General features: G+C 39.8%; 1 protein-coding gene across 5 annotated transcripts in view; it reads left to right on the top strand.

Annotated features, from left to right (window-relative positions):
* The window catches only part of tcf12 (transcription factor 12), a 361,463-nt gene that overhangs the window by 168,973 nt on the left and 172,322 nt on the right, over positions 1-20,168 (top strand). For all 5 annotated transcript variants that reach the window (XM_072278449.1, XM_072278446.1, XM_072278444.1 and 2 more), the window contains one exon: positions 15,145-15,209. In XM_072278449.1, the coding sequence (XP_072134550.1) occupies positions 15,145-15,209 (65 nt within the window). The remainder of the gene's footprint in view (positions 1-15,144; positions 15,210-20,168) is intronic.

Below are 20,168 nucleotides of genomic sequence, written 5' to 3'. Positions count from 1 at the left end.
GCCTATAACCATCAGACTCCTGAACTGGCATGGATAATTTCAATCACTATTATTCTGAACTGATTCTACGGCATGCACATGCACCTTCAAGAGATCCTTACAATTCATGTTCTCAGTATTATTTTGTTATTTGTATAATGGTATTGGGCTCTCAACTCAAACAAAGATCTTAGTCCTATCTGATTCAGATAGCTACAGGTACCCTCACTTAATGGAGGAGGTTATACTGTAGCCTCACTGCCTCTATGGTAAATTTAGCTGCCAATACTCAATATTTGAGGGCCCGCCCCCCCCACCAAGGAGGAAATCTTCCAGCTAGCAATGTAGTTTAAACCAAGTTCATTTATTTTTAGTGATACATGTTTAAATATAGATAACAATTTTTAAACACATTTAAAATTCACGGAGGATTTATATCTTTTAAAAAATTTCCAAATTATAATTTCTCAAAGGATTTCCAAAACAGGTAGAATTGGACACCAGAATAAAAAGGTTGGGGAAGGGGAAGGAGGATAGCTAGACGGTGATGGGTGAAGCCAGGTGGGTAGGAAAGGTAAAGGGCTCTAGAGGAAGGAATCTCATAGAAGAGGATAGCGAACCATAGAAGAAGGAGGGGGGAGGGGTGGACCCAATGGGAAGTGATAGGATGGTGCGAAGAGGCAAGACCATAGGATATAGGAGTAGAATTAGGTCATTTGACACATTGAGTCTACTCCGCCATTTCACTTTTCTCTCCAATTTTCCTCTCAACCCCAACTTCCTGCCTTCTCACCATATCCCTTCTGCGCGACCGATCAAGAATCTATCAACCTCTGCCTTCAATATACATAAAGACTTGGCTCCTCAGCTGCCTATGGCAAGGAATTCCACAGATTCACCACTCTCTGGCTAAAGAAATTCCTCTTCATCTCTGTTCTAAAAGAACACCCCTCTATTCTGAGGTTGTGTCCTCTGGTCTTAGTGTGTCCCACCATGGGAAACATCCTGTCCACATCCACCGTAGCAAGGCCTTTCACCATTTCATAAGTTTCAATGAGGTCACCCCCTCATTCTTCTGAATCCTGGTGAATACAGGCCCAGAGCCATCAAATGCTCTTTGTATGGCAAGCCATTCAATCATGGAATCATTTTTGTGAACCTCCTTTGAACCTGCTTAAGTTTCAGCACATCCTGTCCAAGAGAAGGGGCCCAAACCTGTTCACAATACTTCATGTGAGGCCTCACCAGTGCTTTATTAAAGTTTCAACATTACATCCCTGCTTTTAAATGCTCGTTCTCTTGAAATGAATGCAAACATTGCATTTGCCTTCCTGACCAGAGACTTAACCTGGAAATTAACCTTTAGGGAATCGTGCACAAGCGCTTCCAAGTCCCTTTGCACCTCAAATCTAAGCCCTTCTGTAGCCTCTTACTTCCTCAAAACTACCTGCCCCTCCACCTATCTTTGTAACATCTGCAAACTTGCAACAACACCATCAATTCCATCATCCAAATCATTTACATATAATGTAAAAAGAATGGGTTCAACACAGACCCCATGTGGGCTCTTTGCTTCCTGTCAATCAGCCACTGCTTTATCCATGCTAGAATCTTTCCTGTAATACCATGGTCTCATAGCTTGTTAGGCAATCTCATGTGGCATCTTGTCAAAGGCCTTCTGAAAATCCAAGTACACCACATCAACGGATTCTCCTTCGTTTATCCTGCTTGTTATTTCTTCAAAAGAATTCCAACAGATCTGTCAGGCAAGATTTTCCCTTGAGGAAACCATGCTGAGGCAAGAGGCCTGAGTGGTGAGTAGGAGAAGAGGGTGGAGGGAAAATTTTCTTTACTAGAGAGAGAAATCGATATTCATGCTTTCAGGTTGGAGGCTACCCAGAAAGAATTTCAGGTATTGCTCCTCCACCTGAGGGTGGCCTCATTGTGGCACAAGAGGAGTCCTTGGGACTGGAATGGGAAGAGGAATTAAAATGTTTTACCACTGTGAAGTTCTGTTTTTGGTGGATGAAGTGGAGGTGCTTTTCAAAGCAGTCCCCCAATTTATGTCAAGTCTCACCAATGTAGAGGCAGCTGCATTGGGGGCATTGATACAATAGATGGCCCCAGTAGATTCACAGGTGAAGTGTTGTCTCACCTGGAAGGACTATTTGGGGCCCTGAATGGAGGTGGTGAATGGGCAGGTTTAGCACTTTGGCCAGTTGCAGGGGTAAATGCTGGGAGGAGATTAGTGGGTAGGGACAAATGGACAAGAGAAATGCTGAGGGAGTGGTCCTCCAGAAAACAGAGGTTGGCGGGGGGTGGGGGTCGAGAGTAAAGATAGGTTTGCTGGTAGGATCCCTTTGGAGATGGCAGAAGCTGCAAAGAATAATGTGTTGGAATCAAATGTGTTGGACAAGTCTGATTTGATGGAGACAGATGTGAAAGCACAGAGGAACATCTGGAGAAATTTCTGAAACGCCGGTCTGCTGCTGCTGTTACTGCACGGTCGAGAATCTTCCGGAGGGAAGGCCTCAAAATCCCCGGCTTTGCCTGCTGCTGGCGACAGAGATTGAGGTTGAATCATTCGGATAGAGATGGTGCTTGGTACTCGGTGTCGGAGGGCTGATCGGAGGCTCGAAGTTTTCGGACGATTCAGAGTCGGACTGTGGTCGGGCATGGCAGGAAGAGTTTTCTTCCTTCTCCTGTCTGTGTGAGATGTGGGACTTTCGAGAAACTTTGAACTCTTTTACTGTGCCATGGACTGTTCTTCATCAAGTTATGGTATTGTTGCACTGTTGTAACTATATGTTATAATTATGTGATTTTGTTAGTTTTTTCAGTCTTGGTCTGTCCTGTGTTTTGTGATATCACACCGGAGGAATATTGTATCATTTCTTAATGCATGCATTACTAAATGACAATAAAAGAGGACTGTGTGTCCTCCTAATCTAATCTAATCTAAAAGACTGGGGTGGTCGGTGAGGACAAGAGGAACTCTTATCACTGTTAAGGCAGCGGGAAGATGGTGTGAGTGCAGATGTTTGGGAAATGAAGAAGATGCAGGTGAGGGTAGCATCAATGGTGGAAGAAGGAAACCCTGTTCTTTGGAGGAGGAGGACATCTCTGATATCCTGGAAAGGCTGCATCTTGGGAACAGATGTGGTGGAGACAAAGGGACTGAGAAAAAAGACATTACAAGAGATAGGGTGGGGAGAGGTACAGTCAGCCCTCCTTATCCACAAGTTCCGTATGCGCGAATTCACCCAACCGCGATTTGAGAAAACCCGGAAGTGCTCTTCCAGCATTTGTTGTTCGAACACATACAGACTTTTTTTCTTGTCATTATTCCCTAAACAATGTAGTATAACAACTATTTTACAAGGCATTTACATTGTATTAAGTATTATAAATTATCTAGAGATGATTTAATATATACGGGAGGATGTGCATAGGTTATCGTGCATCGGGATTAAAAAAAGGAAGTTCTCTTACTAACTAAGTTGGAACAGGTATATCCGGTATTATTTAGCATCAGTTAATCAAATATTTGTCTTAGTATATAGTATATATTTTACCTTTCTATGCATATAAAACACTTAAGAAATGTATGTTTCAGCGCCGGGCTCGGGAACGGAAATTCCTGAGTTCGATCCAACGACAGACCGCTCCTGAGCGTGCTCTCCATCCGTGCCGGGTTGATGTGGAGGATCAAAAACTCAAAACCCCAAAACCCAATAATTAAACTACTGCGTTGCTTAGTAATAATTGTAGCTTTCATTAGGGCAGGGCCTTTCTCACTTTATCCTTTAAAATTGTTCCAATCGTTGACCAACTGTAGCCTAACACTTTTCCAATGACTGATCGTGTTTCACCTCTTTCCGATTGCTTTATTATTTCCACTTTATTTAAAATCGTGGTTGTGATTATTTTTGTGAACAGAAACACTGCGAATTCAGAGCTCTGCCACCGGGTCCGAATGGCCACTGTACTGAGACAAGTTAAATAAGGTCCGGGGTTCCGCTGGGTCCTAAGGTCCACCACATTTAGACAGGTTGAATAAGGGGCTTTAGCATCCGTGTTTTTTGGTATCCGTTAGGGGTCCCGGAACCAATCCCTCGCGGATAAGGAGGGCCAACTGTATTGTCAAGATACCCATGGGAATTGGTAGCAAAACTAATGCTGTGAGTGCTGACTCTCTGAGTATATGAATCTTCCAACTATTGATAAGATCCACTCTTTGATGTGCTAAGTAATAGTCTTGGTCTGGTCTACAAGTTTCCTTGACCTAAATAACTTAGTGTTGTTTGGTTTGATACAGGCCCAATTAACATCACCCCATTGTCTTGCACATCATCTCTTAAGCGGTGAGCCCCATGCTGTATACATTGTGCAGTTTGTTTGCAAAGCTGTCCTTTTAGGCTACGTCCAAACTAGACCGGATAAATCCGTAACAGAAGCTTTTTCTCTTCGTTTTGATCCTCCGTCCACAATGAAACGGCGTTTTCCTCCCCCGAAAATGGAGCTGTTCAGAAATGCTCTCCAGAGTGAATAAATCTGAAAACGCCTAATATCCAGCGTAGTGTGTATGAGGTAACCGGCTATTTTAAAAACTGTTGTCATGATGTGCTGGAATAAATGGTGGCGGCAGTGCGGCATTTCATTATTTTCTTGAACACAACCTCCAACACCACAACAATATCTGACAATAGATGTGTAACAGCCTTAATGTAACATTGTTTGGAAATACAAGATAACACTGATGCAGACATGTTGTATACATTTAACAAGGTGCTTTATTAATGTACTGCTTGTGCAACTGTTCAATATATGCAATTGTCACTTTTGCCAAGTAACTCGTTTTATTGCACATGTTAAATACAGCGAGATAATACACAAAGGCATGGCAAAAGTAAAGGCAAACAAATGAGGTAACAGCAAGTTTCACTTTTGCCCAGTAACAAGCCATATTGCATTTTGTTGTAGCTGTTGTCCCTTTCATCGGTGAAGAGACTATGGCTGTAGGAAATGTTTCTGGACAAATGCGCACTAAGCCTTTCGTTTGGCAATTTCCTTTGAAGTTTTTCTAGTCTGTAACTGGACAAACACGCACCAGGTGTACCGTTTCCTCTTCACTGGTTTTCTGTGTGTCCTGCGCATGCCCAGTAGGAGGAGATTTGCCCAAATATCCGTTTTAATGTGGACAAAGGTATTTTCAAAAACACCTATTGTGGATGCCTGTCATTTTTATACGAAACCAGCGTTTTCAAAATTATCTGCTCTAGTGTGGACATGGCCTTAGCTTCAGACTGATTATTGCTTGCAATTTACATTTAGAGCTGAAGACTGGTTCTTGTTTACAATAAGAAACCGAGCAAGGAATGTTGGTTAGAAGTTTAACATAAAAGCAACTCTTTGATTTCCTAGAAGTGTCAGCTGCTGTGTTAGAAAGCTGAGATTGACAAAAAAGCCCCCTGGGCCCTGGACAGTCAATATCCATTACATTGGCAGAGTTTGTCTTTTGCACATTGGTTGTTTGAAAAAGTGTTTTTGTGTTTTTTTTTTGTGAACTCTGTTGTACTTTTCCCTGTAAATGTATGCAAGAAAATGAACCTCAAGTACTATATGGTAATATATAAGTACTTTGATAGTACTTGAACTTTTAAACTTTTGAGTGCTGTGTTCAAGTTAAATTTTAAAAATCTCAGTTCCTTGGTTGGAGGATAGAGTTCTTTTAATGTCGTATATCTCTGGTTTAAAAAGACTATTCAAACAGTGCAAAGGTTAGGAACAGAGTTTTCCTAAATATGAAAATCAAGAAGCATTGCCATTTCAAGAAACACGTTCCACGAAGCCAGTCATACTGTAAATGCTGAATGTAAGTGCCATTTGAAGAAATTTGACTTAAAAGTTTAGAATCTCCATCTGGTATATGTACTCAATACATGCAGAAATAGAACACAATATCACTCAAGAATTTGCTAAAAAACATAATGATTTTTCAGTTGTTGAAGGGAAATGACCTTATCCAAGGGTTGTGGCGGTATTTTGGAGTAATTTCTGGGTTCCAAATTAATGAGTATCCTTTGGGAGGAAATATGCTGTGAGACAGCGCAATAGATAAAATGTTTTGCATTCTTCCAAAATTATACTGACATCCGATAAGCATCCAAATTTACTTTGCATTTTACAAACTCTTAAACTGCATCACAAATTTCACTTGCAGTCATATAGTTGCATATAGTCTTCCAATTTTCAAGGAAGAATGGTTATACCTTTTCATAAAGACTATGCTTTTTTAAGATTAATTTCCCATTTGTGACTTGCCTGTTGACAACTAATCAAAAGGTGCTATATCAGTTCAACTTGACACAACACAAATAGTTAATGCCTACCTTGATAGTAAATCTTGTTCCATATGAGAAATTTGAAAATACTTATCTGTTTTAGCTTTTGAACCAAAAATGGGGAACATTAAAATTTGGTTCTTTGCTTAAACTAACTGAAGTTTTGGTAAAGTAATTTTTGTTCTGATCTGCATTGCTTTGAATAGCAGATTCTTCATTGTGGTTGTGCAACTAAAATAACCTCCTTCAACCTGTATTTTAAACCAATGCTTTTGGTTTCAATGAATTACATTGCACTCTGTTTAGTTAAAGGGAAAGGAAGTGACCTATTCCAGGCCTCATTGAAAGGAATTCATTTAATAGTTTGGCTTACCCTCCTGATTTGTTTTCTTTCTGTGAGCAAGCATCTGGAATCTATTTACGTTATCTTATGGATATGACCTTAACCCCTTGCTATTTCTCACTGATGTGACCCTTGGCTGTGTTATTTGAAAACACCAGCAAGTTCCACCAGTTTGCTGATGGTACTCAGTTCTTTCAACACCCTTCTTTTGATTTCTAACTTTGGTTGAACTGTATTGTTGCCATAGAATAACATGTGTCATAATAATGAAGCTAATTCAAGATATTGGTTCCCTATTACTTTTAAACTCTGTCCCTTACTGCTTGCTTTTGCCTAAACTCTGCCCTTTTGACATTTGACGCTTTTCTTGCCGCCTTTAAGTGTACTCTGCTGAATTTTGAATTCAATAAAGTCAATTCAATTCAGTTTTCAAACTATACTAATTTCTTTTAATTTATCAGTCTCAATATTCTCCACAGTTTCTGCCATCTTTGATGGGATCCCACTACCAAACACACCTTTACCTCACCCCAACTCTCTGTTTTCCCTAGGGTTCACACCCTCTGTAATTCCCTTGTCCATTTGTCCCACTAATCTCCCTCCTGGCACTTATCCCTGCAAGCAGATGAAGTGCTACACCTGCTCATTCACCTCCTCACATGCCTTTAATCAGGACCCCAAACAGTCCTTTCAGGTGAAGCAATACTTCACCTGCGAATCTGTTGGGGTTGTTTATTGCAGTCCCCAACCACCTGGCCGCAAAGCATGTGCTTACCAGGCCACGAGGAAATGATATGATTTGGCGATATGAAACAATATGAGTCAGCTTCACCTTTCCTCATTCCCTGTCACACGCTGTTGAACTTGAAATAACCTACCAAATCATACCAAATAACACATAAAACCTAAAATAACACTAGCATATAGTAAAAGCAGGAATGATACGATAAATACACAGCCTATATAAAGTAGAAATAATGTATGTACAGTGTAGTTTCACTTAACAGAATCGGGAAGATTAAGCCAAAACCGATTTGTAGAAAAAAAAATCGGCACGTACACACATGAGCACGTCATGTATGCGCATGTCACACATGCGCACACAGGTGCCCGCGCATGTCACACATGTGCACACAGGTGCCCGCGCAAGGCTTCATGGTCATGGTAGTCTTTTTCAGGGTAAACACAAGTGTCCCATATTTGACTGCTACTTTTGTCCTTTATTTGGGAGTGAGAAAGTTGGCAACCCTACTTGAACACCCTCCCCCCACCCAAGTCGGCCTGTCTGCAAGAATAATGTCAATATTAAACTGGTCCGCGGTACAAAAAGGGTTGGGGACCCCTGGTTTATTGTATCTAGTGCTCCTGATGTGGGCCTCCTCTACTTTGGTGAGACCCAATGTAGACTGGGGGATTGCTGTGATGAGCATCTTTACTCTATCCACAAAATAAACAGGATTTCCCGGTGGCCAACCATTTTAATCCCAATCCCCATTCCTATTCCAACATGTCTGTACATAGCCTCTGATGCTGCCATGATGTGGTCACTCTCAGGTTGGAGGAGCAACACCTCATTTTCTGTCTGGGTAGCCTCTAAACTGATGGCATGAACATCGATTTCTCTAACTTCCAGTAATATTTTGCCCTCCCCTTTCCCTCTTCTTCCATTCCCCAATCTGGCTTTCCTTTTACCACTTCTCTTCTCCAGACCTGCCTATCACCTCCCCCTTGTGCCCTTCTTCCTTCTGTTTCTCCCTTGGTCTACTCTACTCTCCTAGATTCCTTCTTCAGCCATTTCCCACTTATCAACTCCCAGCTTTTTAATTCATCCCCCTCCCCCACTCACCTGGCTTCACTTATTGCCTTCTAGTTTGTACTCTCCACAACTTATTCTGACTTCTTCTCCCTTCCTTTCCAGTTCTAATGTAGGGTCTCTGTGCATTTTCATTCTATAGATGCTGTCTGACCTGCTGAGTTCCAACATCTTGTATGTGTTACTCCTGATATTTGTTGCATTAGCACAGTACTTGGTTATCCACAGCTGCCCCACTGCCAAATCTCAACTGGAATCCCTCATAATCATTGCCTATCACTTATGTGGTTTGCTTTTGATGGCAGTTTTTAAAAGCTGCAATAACATTGTACAGAATAAAGTCCAACAGCTACAGAGAAAGTGCAGTGCAGGTAGATAATAAGGCGCAAGAATATAAGGTAGTTTGTGAGGTCAAGGGTCTAATTTCCTTAGTATGGAACCAATCAGTTGTCAAATAACAGTAGCCCTTGAGCCTAGTGTTACATACTTCAAGGCTTTTGTATCTTCTGCCTGATGGGAGATTGGAGAAGAGAGAATATCCAGGATGGTTGGAGTCTTTGATTATGCTAGCTGGTTTACTGAGGAAGCAAGAAGTATAGGGCACTATACTTCATGGAGAGGCTGCTGAGCTGTGTCTATAACCCTTTTCATTTTCTTGTATATTGCAGAGCAGTTACCATACCAAGCTGTGATGTGTCCAGATAGGATGCTTTTTGTAGTGCATCAATAAAAATTGACAAGTCAACAGGGACGTGCCAAATTTCTTCATCCTCCTAAAGTTATGAAGGTGCTGGTGAAGTTTCTTGGCTGTAACATCTTTGTGGATGGACCAAGGCAGGCAAATGAGAAATTGTTTGGCACAGCTTCCTGCTATATATGTACTGGCATTGAGGTTGGGTGGTTTTGAACATGTGCTTTATGGTATATACTGATGACAAAAGTTCCTAGAAAAGTTCACAGTACATTTATTATCAAAGTATGTATATATTATACAACTTTGAGATTAATCTCCTTATAGGTAGCCACAAAACAAGAAACCGAAAAGAACCCATTAAAAAAAAAAGACCAACAATCACCCAATGCGCAGAGAGAGAAAAATAACATAAATGTATAAACAATAAAAGCAAGCAATGGCATTCAGAACAAAAAAGAGTCGTAGACATGAAACCAGGAGCAGCTGGAGCAGGCCCACAGCCTCAGTCTCAGTGCCAAGAGTGGACAACATTGCAGAGCAGCAGCAGAACTGGCCCAACCTTTGCCTTTGGTCTCGATACCCTGCCTTTTTCGATCTGTCCGACCTGGCATTTCAATCACCGAAATATCGGGTCATTCCTCGCTCTAAGATGTGGGCCCTGTTACTTCGATGTGCTCTGGGAATGGTCCCTGCCACCACATTCTGGCCTGAAACCGACCTTTACAAATTGGCCCAGTGCTTAGATCGATCAGATCTCACTCTTGGTTTAGGTGGACAGGCTTTGTAATTCCTCTGCTTTGTGTGTCCGATTCTGCCTCACCTGTGTCTTGACCTTGCTTTGACCAATCCTCCTTGTACATGCCTTGACCTTGCTCCTTTATGTCACACCCGCATTCCTTGACCCTCGAGTTAGCCTCGCCTTTTCTTGCCTCTTCAGTGTTTGCGATGATCATTTACCATATTTTTTTAATAACAGAAAAAGTGTTATTAATAATGCATTACTTGTATTTCTTGCTTTGGGAACCACCAGGAAGATGGCTTTTATGTCATCACAGAAATTTACATGTGCTATATACATTAAGTATGATCTGGCAAAACTTGGCAGGCTGTGCCAGACATGGCATTCAAGCTTCCAGTCAGGATGGGAATTTTTGCAACAAGCTGTAATCTAGTTTCCTAGGGGTGATCTGGCCTGGACGCTAAGCTGCTATGTTTATTTGAAGTTAAGGCAACTAAAGTTGCATGTACAATACTTTTCTGAACAATTTTTTTGAGTTACTTTGGAGTTCAAGAGACTGACCATTTTCTACTTTGTTACAGAGTTGGTTTGGAATTGGTCATCATCTAGCAAACCCATCGATGTGACTTTCAGTCATTCCCATCAGTGCTTAAGCAGAGTAGGGAAGCTGGAGCCAGTCATGCACTGGGAGGAGCCAAATACTGTAAGGTGATTTCCTATGTTTTAAACGTTAGTACAGAAAACGAACAATACTAAGGTTTAAGACATAGAAAATTATAACCTATTTGAAAAGTTGTGAAATATAATCAAGACTTTGATTAAATAATTCTAGTCTTATTGACGATAAATCTATATCAATGGGTTGTGGTTTCTGGGAGGCAAGACTGCATTTATAAGGAATAATGAGGAACGTAAAAGTAAAATCATGTGGATAGCAATAAAAGATGATGAAGGGTCATTCTCACAATCAAGCTTAGTATGTGGATTTCCCAATTGTAGGAAAGAGGCAGATGAAGAAATTGCAGAAAAATTAAGGAAGTGCTTCTTTTTTTTTCTAAAGCTAAGGAGATTTCATTTGCCCCATTTGTTAATTGTGTACTGGAGGCAGAGGTAGTTAAAGTGAATAAGGTTTTAGAACTCCTGAGATACATAATAGACTCAGCAGGAAGTGCAGGAAAAATCTATTCTACTTAAAGACAAGCAGACTAAGGACTCATGAGACTTCCTGAAATGCTTCTCTGAGCATTTAAAATAGACAAGGGGAGTATATTAAATAAGCTAATCAAATTCGGAGGATAGATCTCTCACAGTCCAGATGGATTGCATCCACACATTTTAAAAGAATCTATCAAAGAGATAGAAGCATTATTGTGCAGATTTTAAAAATTGTTAGAAGAAAGGAATGGTCCCAGAAGAGTAGCAGATTTTTGTATTTAAGTTGTGGTAGGTCCAGTGAATTATTAACTAATTAGTGTTACATTAGTGGTAGGACAAATGCCAGAATTCTTATTAAAGTAAAGAAGTCTATTTGCAAACAAAATATAAGAAATTGTTAGCATAGATTCGAATGAAAAACACTGTTGACTTTTATGAGGAGGTGAGATTAAAGATGCTGGGAAAGCAGTAAATATTTTTCTAGAGCAATACAAAATTTTGGAGGAACTCAGCAGGTCAGGCAGCATCTAGGGAAATGAATAAACAATCGATGTTCCAGGTCAAGACCCTGTATTGAGACTGAAAGCAAGGATGAAGATGCCAGAATGTGGGAGGGGAAGGAGGACAAGCCAGAAGATAGTGGAGGAGGGGGGATGAAGTAAGAAATTGGGAGGTTATAGGTGGAAAAGGTAAAGGACTAGGGAAGGAAGAATCTAATAGGAAAGGAGAGTAGACCATGGGAGAAAAGGAAAGAAGAAGGGCACAAAGGGGAGGTGATAGGCAGATGAGGTGAAGAGGTAAGGCCAGAGTAGGGTATTGAAGAAGGGGGAGGGGAAAATAACTGAAAGTTGGAGAAATTGATGTTCATGCCATCAGGTTGGACGCTACCTAGACAGGGAATATGAGGTGTTTTTTCTTGATTTTCACAAAGCCTTCAGTAAGGTATTCTAATTTTCATGTGATTAAAGTTATAGAATATTGAGTCAAGTCACAGATAACAGAATGGTTGCTGGGTAACTCAGATAGAGTAGGAGTGAGGAATATCTATGGACATTGGAAGAAGGAAATTTAGCAGATTGCTTCAAGCATCATAAGCATAAGTAATTCTGCTGATGCTAGAAATCCAGAACAACACACACACACACACACACACACACACACACACACACACACACACACACACACACACACACACACACACACACTACTAGAGGAACTCAGCAAGTCAGGCAGCATCTATGGAAATGAATAAACAGCTGATCTTTTGGGCTAAGACCCTTAATCAGAAAAGGAAAGGGGAACGTGCAAGAATAAAAATGGTGGGGCGAGTGGAAGGAGGACAAGATAGAAAGTGATAGGTGAAGCCAGGTAGGTGGGAATGGTAAAGGGCTGGAGAAGGAGGAATCTGATAGGAAAAGAGAGTGGATCAACAATGCAAGGATCAACAATTTGGACTCAAATGTTGAATCTTAATCTAATCTAAAATGTTCAAAATATGTTGGTAATAATTAGGGTGAGAATAAAAGAAGGCAAAAATAAATTTGGGCAAAAGGACAAGTGATTAGCAAATGAAAGTGAATACTGATAAATATAGGGTAGTACATTTTGTTAGAATAGAAAGGTCATTCATACTTGGAAAGATGGCAGTTTTGGAGGGATGAGGGGCTCCCAATACATAGTTACACCAGTTAGTAATAGTTATGCCCACAATCTGATAAGGATATTACATTTGAAAAAGCAAAGCAGATGCTAATGTTTATTTCTAGAGGAATAGAATTAAAAAGTAGGTAAGTATGGGAAAATGTATCAAAATACAGTGATGATATTAAAGTACAAAAGCATAATATGGCCTGGAAAAAGCCATTCAGTTCTTCAATTGCATGCCTGCTCCAGCAGATTCTGTTCCTGTTCCATTGTCCTGTGTAACCATGTGACTTATTCTCTCATGCCTGTCAAATGCTGTTTGGTTCTTTTGTCATTTACTTGGACTGGGTAGTAATTTATAGTGACCATTTTATTTGAATAGTCCATCACTGTATCTGGAACAAACATTGTTTTAATTGATTCTATTAGGGGAATATAAATAATTCAGATCTAGAAACAGTTGATCTAGAAAAATTGTTGTTTCAGAGCAATAGTATTATGAATTTGGTTTTTCGTAACATTAACTTGAATTCTATATTCCTTTGCTTTTCAATTTTGAATTGGAACTATTTGCTTATACTTGGGTTTCTTGCATATTGACTGGCTAAGGTAGTGTTCTTAAAAGATATGTGTCACTTTGTACAAAGCTTACAGAAAAGTTTTTGATTTTAGTTATTGGGACTGTTTCAACTTATGTAATCTGTTGATTTAGTTTGTTTTTGTGCTTTGCAGCTCTTAAGCCAGATTGCTTTGCTAGAGAATTTTTGAAACTTATTTCAGATTTTGCAGGAAATTTTATATATATATATATATATATATATATATATATATCCCCAATTTCCCTCGGGATCAATAAAGTATGTCTATCTATCTATTGTGTCATAACTGTTTCTTGCATTCATAATGAGAAAATGAGAGGGGAGAAAGGTATGAAATATTGGTGATATTTTTTCAGCTATGTTTCTATGAAATAGAAAAGCAAAGAAGTATGTTACCAGCCCATGTTTATAATCATTCCTTCCGTCTTTCCTTTTTCTATCCTTTAGCAGTCTCTATATTTTGAACAGCTGAGCTAAGATTTCTTTTGGCTGGCCCTGGGTTGAATGGCAACTCCTGGAATGGAAATTTCTATGATTCACCCTTCCATATATAAAAAAATAGCATTATTTCTGGAGGAAAGAAAAATTCTTCGACCTTTACCCCGCCTCTGGTTTTTGCAGTTAGAACCTTCCAGCTTCCTGTTCCAAGACCTTAAATACTGTACATTGCCATCTTTACCCATTGCTTTAGTTTCTTTAGCTCCTGCTACGAACAAATTCTATCTCTATTCTAGGTTCAAACCATTGTGGCTATTTTTTTTAAATCACTGGGTACCTTTTTACAGCAACAGATGTTCAAAATATTGAAAACTGGTCCATATATGGAAAAGTGACTCAGGCAGTGGAATGTTTATAATGGAGAACATGGCAAAAGTATCTGGTAAATTACTTAGCAATAAGGGTTTATAGATTTTAAACAGCTAAAAGTTCACAAATTTAAACTTTTTAAAACTCTGTACCTTATGTACCTGTGTGTATGTGTGTTTGCATAGTCTGTAAAAGCTGATTTAACTTTGAGGAACTGCACCTTTGAATTTATAGGTTTGTTGGTATGTACTTTGCAACCTTATAGTGCACTTCACATTTGTAGAAACCACTTCTATTAAGCATTCATGTTCTAATAGTCCTTAATCTTTTGTGATAAGTTCAAATCTTCAAATAAAGAAATAAAAATAGGCTGTACCTTTTTTATGACGTGCCTCTCTTCCAGACTTTTCTCCCCAAAATCTAAAAAAAGTTTGTTACCATTCTAGTTATTCCTCAGTGTTATTTTTGTAGGAACGATCATTAAATATTTGGTTTTGTAAGGCTACATGCGTTTTTAATGCCTTGATCCCAGCTAAATATCCTATGTGGATTTCATCCAGTGTACAAGCTTTACATACCACCTCTTGTTCTTCTAAAATACAACAGTATAGATCCATTTACTTGTTTCTTCAGAAGTCAACTCTTTCAACTCAAGAATAAATTCGGTGAATCTTAATTTTGTTATTTCTAAGATACGTATATCTTACCCCAAAGCTGATAAAAAATTGTGTATACTCCTAGTACGATCTTGTCAAAGATGTAAGGAATTGCAGCAAAACTTCCTTTTTCTAATACTCTATCCCCTTGTCAGGTGGGCCACTATTTCAGTTACCTTATTGCTAACAGTACTTGTATGCTAAATTTCTCAGTGGTATGAAGTTGCCCAATCTCTTTGAGTGCCATCATTTAGTTTAGCGTTATTAATCAGTGATGTGCCATTCTGAGCATCTAAAAGATGTTTGTGTCTCTCCTCTAATTTGCAGCACAAGATGATCTTGTATACTAATTGACTTCTATTTGTTTCTAGGAAAAGTTTCAGAGAGAGGATCCCTTCCGCCTTACAGTCGAGATCCAGGCCTACCAGTATGTCAAGTAAGTTTATGCTCTTCATTATTTCCTAAAGTGTATTGACAATACTTTTTGGAAGCACTCTGCATGTAATTCTGAAGAATGCCCTGTTAATGTTTTGTCCTTATTTAGTTAAATATCACAACTGCATGTGAAATTATGTTTTGATTTTATTTTTGTATATTTTATCATTTCTGTCCTTCCTATACCCATGAGAGCCATCATATAGGAATTTGGTGATTTATCAATCTTCAACTTCACTGTCAGCATTATTTTTATTTAGAAAATTTGTCTCGAAGTTTTTGAAAGTATGTATTTAATCATTTCTGATAATACATATCAAAGTTTCTGATTGTTAGAGTTGTATATTCAGAACTGTAACTTACAGCTTCTATACTCTGATTTAAATTGTAGTGACTTTCTTTACTTGGCTATTTCTATAATTATCTGGCTAATAAAATCTTGCAAATGCATAAATATAAACGATAATATAAATAAAATCTATATCTGCCCTGTTTGGAGTATCATAGTGGAACACTTGCACTTTTAGAATTCCTTCATTTTGTCAAGGAGAGGAATGTCATTTGTATTAATTTGTGGACTCCATGTTGCCATGTATATCTTTTATTGCCAGGAGAACAATGAATTAGGGCAAGGCCAGTTTTACTAGACTGAGAAGTGATGTCACAAAAGTGGACTGGAAACAGCTACTAGAAGGTAACTTGGTCTCAGAGTAATGGCATATTTAAAAAGGAGATTCACGGCGTTCTAAGTAAATATGCTCCACAAAGAAAAAGAGCGGCACTCACAAATAAAGAGCCCCAGATGACAACGTGTTTGGATAGGGCAAAAAAAGGAAAGCATAAATCAGACATGGAGAGTTTAATACACTAATACTAGAAGAGTATCAAAGTGAAAGTGCAAGGTTCAAAGTAAATTTATTTTCATAAATTTACTACCTTGAGATTCATTTTCTTGCAGGCATTTGCAGTAGAACAAAGAAATACAATAGAATCAATGAAAAACTACAAAGATTGCCAAATAACTAATGTTTATAAGAAAACAAACTGCAAACACAGAATAAATAAATGAATAATACAGAGAACATGAATTGTAGAATCCTTGAAAGTGAGTCCATAGGTTGTGGAATTAGTTTTGTGTTGAGCTGAGTGAAGTTATCCATGCTGGTTCAGAAGCCTGTTAGTTGAAGGAAAATAACTGTTCCCGAAGCTGGTGGTGTGGGACTAAAGACTCCTGTGTCTCTTTCCCTATGGCAGCAAGGAGAAGAGAGCATGGCATGAATTGATGGAGTCCTTGATGATGGATTCTACTTTCTCATGGCAGAACTTGTAAATGTACTCTACAGTGGGGAGGACTCTTCCTGTGACAGACTGGGCTGTATCCACCACTTTTTATAGGGTTTTCTGTTTTTGGGCATTGGTGTTTCAATATCAGACCATGATGCAACCAGTTAGGATAGTCTCCATAGTGCATCTATAAAAGTTTGTCAGAGTTTTAGATGACACGTCAAATCTATGCAAATTAGAGGTGTTGCCATGCCGCCTTTGAAATGGCACTGTGTGCTGGTTCCAGGACAGATCCTCTGAAATGATAACACCCAGGAACTTAAGGTTACCGACTCTTTCCACCTTTGAATCTGTAATGAAGACTGACTCATGGAGTCAGAGAAAAGCACAGCATAGAAGCAGGCCCTTTGGCCCATCTAGTCTTGCCAAACCATTTAAACTGCCTGCTTCCATTGACCTTCACTGGGACCAGAGCTCTCCATAACACTACCATCCATGTACCTATCCAAACTTCTCTTAAACTTTGAAATTGATCTCACATCACGCATGCACCATTTGCGTTGGCAGCTAGTTGCACACACTCGTGACCCTCTGAGTGAAGAAGTTTCCCCTCATGTTCTCCTTAAACTTTTCATCTTTCACCCTTAACCCATGATCTGTAGTTGTAATTCTACTCAACCTCAATGGGAAAACTTTGCTTGCATTTACTCTATTTATCCCTTCATGATTTTGTGTATCTTCTTCAAATCTCCCCTCTGTCTTCTGCGTTCCAAGGAGTAAAGTCCTAACCTATTCAGTCTTTCCTTATAACTCAGTCACAGCAACATCTATGTAAATTTTCTCTGCACTTTCTTTCAATCTTATTTACACCTTTCCTGTATGTAGGTGACAAAAACTGCACACAATATTCCAGGTTAGACCTCAGCAACGTCTTATACAACTTCAACATAACATCCCATCTCCTGTACTCATTTCTTTGATTTATGAAGCTCAGTGTACCAAAAGCTTTCTTTATGAACATATCTGTCTGTGCTGCCACTTTCAATGAATTTATGGACCTACAGCGCTCCTGAGTGCCTTACTGTTCACTGTGTAAGACCTACCCTGGTTGGGCCAACTGAAGTGCAACACCTTATACTTGTCTGCATTAAATTCCATCTGCCATTTTCCCAGATCCCGCTGCCAGCTCTAATAGTCTTCCTCGCTGTCCACTACACTCCCGATCTTGGTGTCATCTGCAAATTTGCCGATTCAGTTAACCACTATCATATATATTGATGACAACAATGGACCTGACACTCCACTAGTCACAGGCCTCTAGTCAAGGAGGCAACCATCTACTAACAGTCTTTGGCTTCACCCACAGAGCCAATATCTAATTCATTTTTCTACTTCATCTTGAACGCTGAGTGACTGAACCTTCTTGACCAACCTCTCATGTGGGACCTAGTCAGATGCCTTGCTAAAGTCCATGTAGACAACATCCACTGCCTTGCCTTCATCAACTTTCTTGGTAACTTCCATGAAAAACTCTATAATGGTTAGACACGACTTGCCACACAAGAAGCCATGCTGATTATCCTTAAACGGTCCAGGTCTATCCAAATACTTGTATATCCGGTCCCTTAACAACTTTCCCACTACTGATGTCAGGCCTATTATTTGCTGGTTTATTTTTAGAGCCTTTCTTAAACAGGGGAACAACATTAGCTGGCTTTCAATCCTCTGGTACTTCACCTGTCGCTAACGATTTAAATATCTCTGCTAGGGCCCCTGCAATTTCTACACTTGTCTCCCACAGGATCTGAAGGAACACCCTAACGGGCTCTGGGAACTTATCCACTCTAAGACACAAACGCCACCTCTGTCACCTGTATAGGGTCTGTGAAGTCAATGCTGCTTTGCCTCACTTCTATAGACTCTGTGCCTGTCTCCTGAGTAAATACAGACGCAAAGAATTAATTTAAGATCTCCCCCATCTCTTTTGGCTCCACGCATAGATTACCATTCTGATCTTTCAATTTTGTCTCTTGTAATCCTTTTTGCTCTTAACATATTTGTAGAATCCCTTACAATTCTCCTTCATCTTGTCTGCTAGGACAACTCTGGCTACTTTTAGCCTTCCTGATTTTTTTTTTTAGTGTTTTTTTGCATTTCTTATGCTCCATAAGCACCTCATTTGTTCCTACTTGCTGTGCACCTCTTTTTTATTCTTAACCTGGGCCCTAATATCTCTTAAAAACAAAGGTTTCCTAAACCTTTACCTTTTATTCTGACAGGCACGTACAAGCTCTCGACATTTCGCTTTTGAAGGCTTCCCACTTACCAGGTACACTTTTGCCAGAAAACAGCCTGCCCAATCCACACTTGCCAGATCCGTTCTGATACCATCAAAATTGAGCTTTCTCCAATTTAGAATCTCAACCTGTGGACCAGACCTATCTTTTCCCATATCTGCTTTGAAACTAATGGCATTATGATCACTAGATGCAAAGTGTTCCCATACACAAACTTCTGTCACCTTTCTTTTATCATTCCCGAATTGTAGGTCAAGTATCGTACACTCTCTCATTGGGACTTCAATGTACTGATTAAGGAAACTTTCTTGAACACATTTGCCAAACTCTATCCTGTCTAGTCTGTCTCCAGTACAGGAGTTCCAGTCAATATGTGGAAAGTTAAAATCGCCTACCATAACAACCTTATGTTTCTTGCAACAGTCTGCAATCTCTCTACAAATTTGTTCCTCTAAGTCCCACTGGATGGTCTTTAATATAGCCTTATTAATGTGATCATGCCTTTCTTATTCCTCAGTTCCACCCATAACACCTCACGAGTTGTCTGGCCTATCCTGACTGAGCACTGCTGTGACATTTTCTCTGATTAGTAATCCCTCCATGCCCTGAGCTCATCTTCCTTTCCTCCTTTCCTGCAATACTTCTTGCATTGAAATATACATAACTAAAGACATCAGTCGTACCGTGCTCAATCTTTTGATTCTAGACTTCGAGGTCTTAACATCTGTCTCCATACCCTTTCCACCATCTATTCTGGCACTCTGGTTCCCATCCTTTGCAACTCTCGTTTAAACCCCACCCCACGCAGCACTAGCAAGCTTTTCTGTTAAGATGTTAGTCCAGTTCAGGTGCAAACCGTATCTTCTGTACAGGTCCCACCTTCTATGGAAGGCCCCATGATTCAAAAATCTTATGCCCTCCATCCAACATGAATTTCTTAGCCACGTGTTAAACTATATAATCTTCCTATATCTGGCCTCGCAAATGGGCTAGTTAGCAATCCTGATATCACAACCCCGGAGGTTCTGCCCTTTAGCTTTTACACCTACCTCCCTGAAGTCAATTTGCAGATCCTCATCACTCTTCCGACCTATGTTATTGGTACCTACATGGTCCATGATCTCTACTTAAGAATGCTAAAAACCTGGCACCTGAGAGGCAAAATACAGTCTGGGAATCTTGTTCTTGTCCACAAACCTCCTTTCTTTTCTAACTAATGAATCCCCTATCACCATCTTGTCCCTTCCTTTCTGAGTCACAGAGCCAAGCTCAGTGCTGCAGACCTGGTTGCTGTGACTTTCCTTTGCTATCTTATTCCACCCCCCCCCCGCCCCCCCCCGACTCCCAATGGTATCCAAAGTGGTATACTTATTGTTGAG

The sequence above is a fragment of the Mobula birostris genome, chromosome 14 (genome assembly GCF_030028105.1).
Source record: "Mobula birostris isolate sMobBir1 chromosome 14, sMobBir1.hap1, whole genome shotgun sequence".
In the NCBI taxonomy this organism is placed as follows: Eukaryota; Metazoa; Chordata; class Chondrichthyes; order Myliobatiformes; family Myliobatidae; genus Mobula; species Mobula birostris.
The sequence above is the reverse complement of the archived record's forward strand: the minus strand, read 5'-3'. Positions and strand labels throughout refer to the sequence as shown.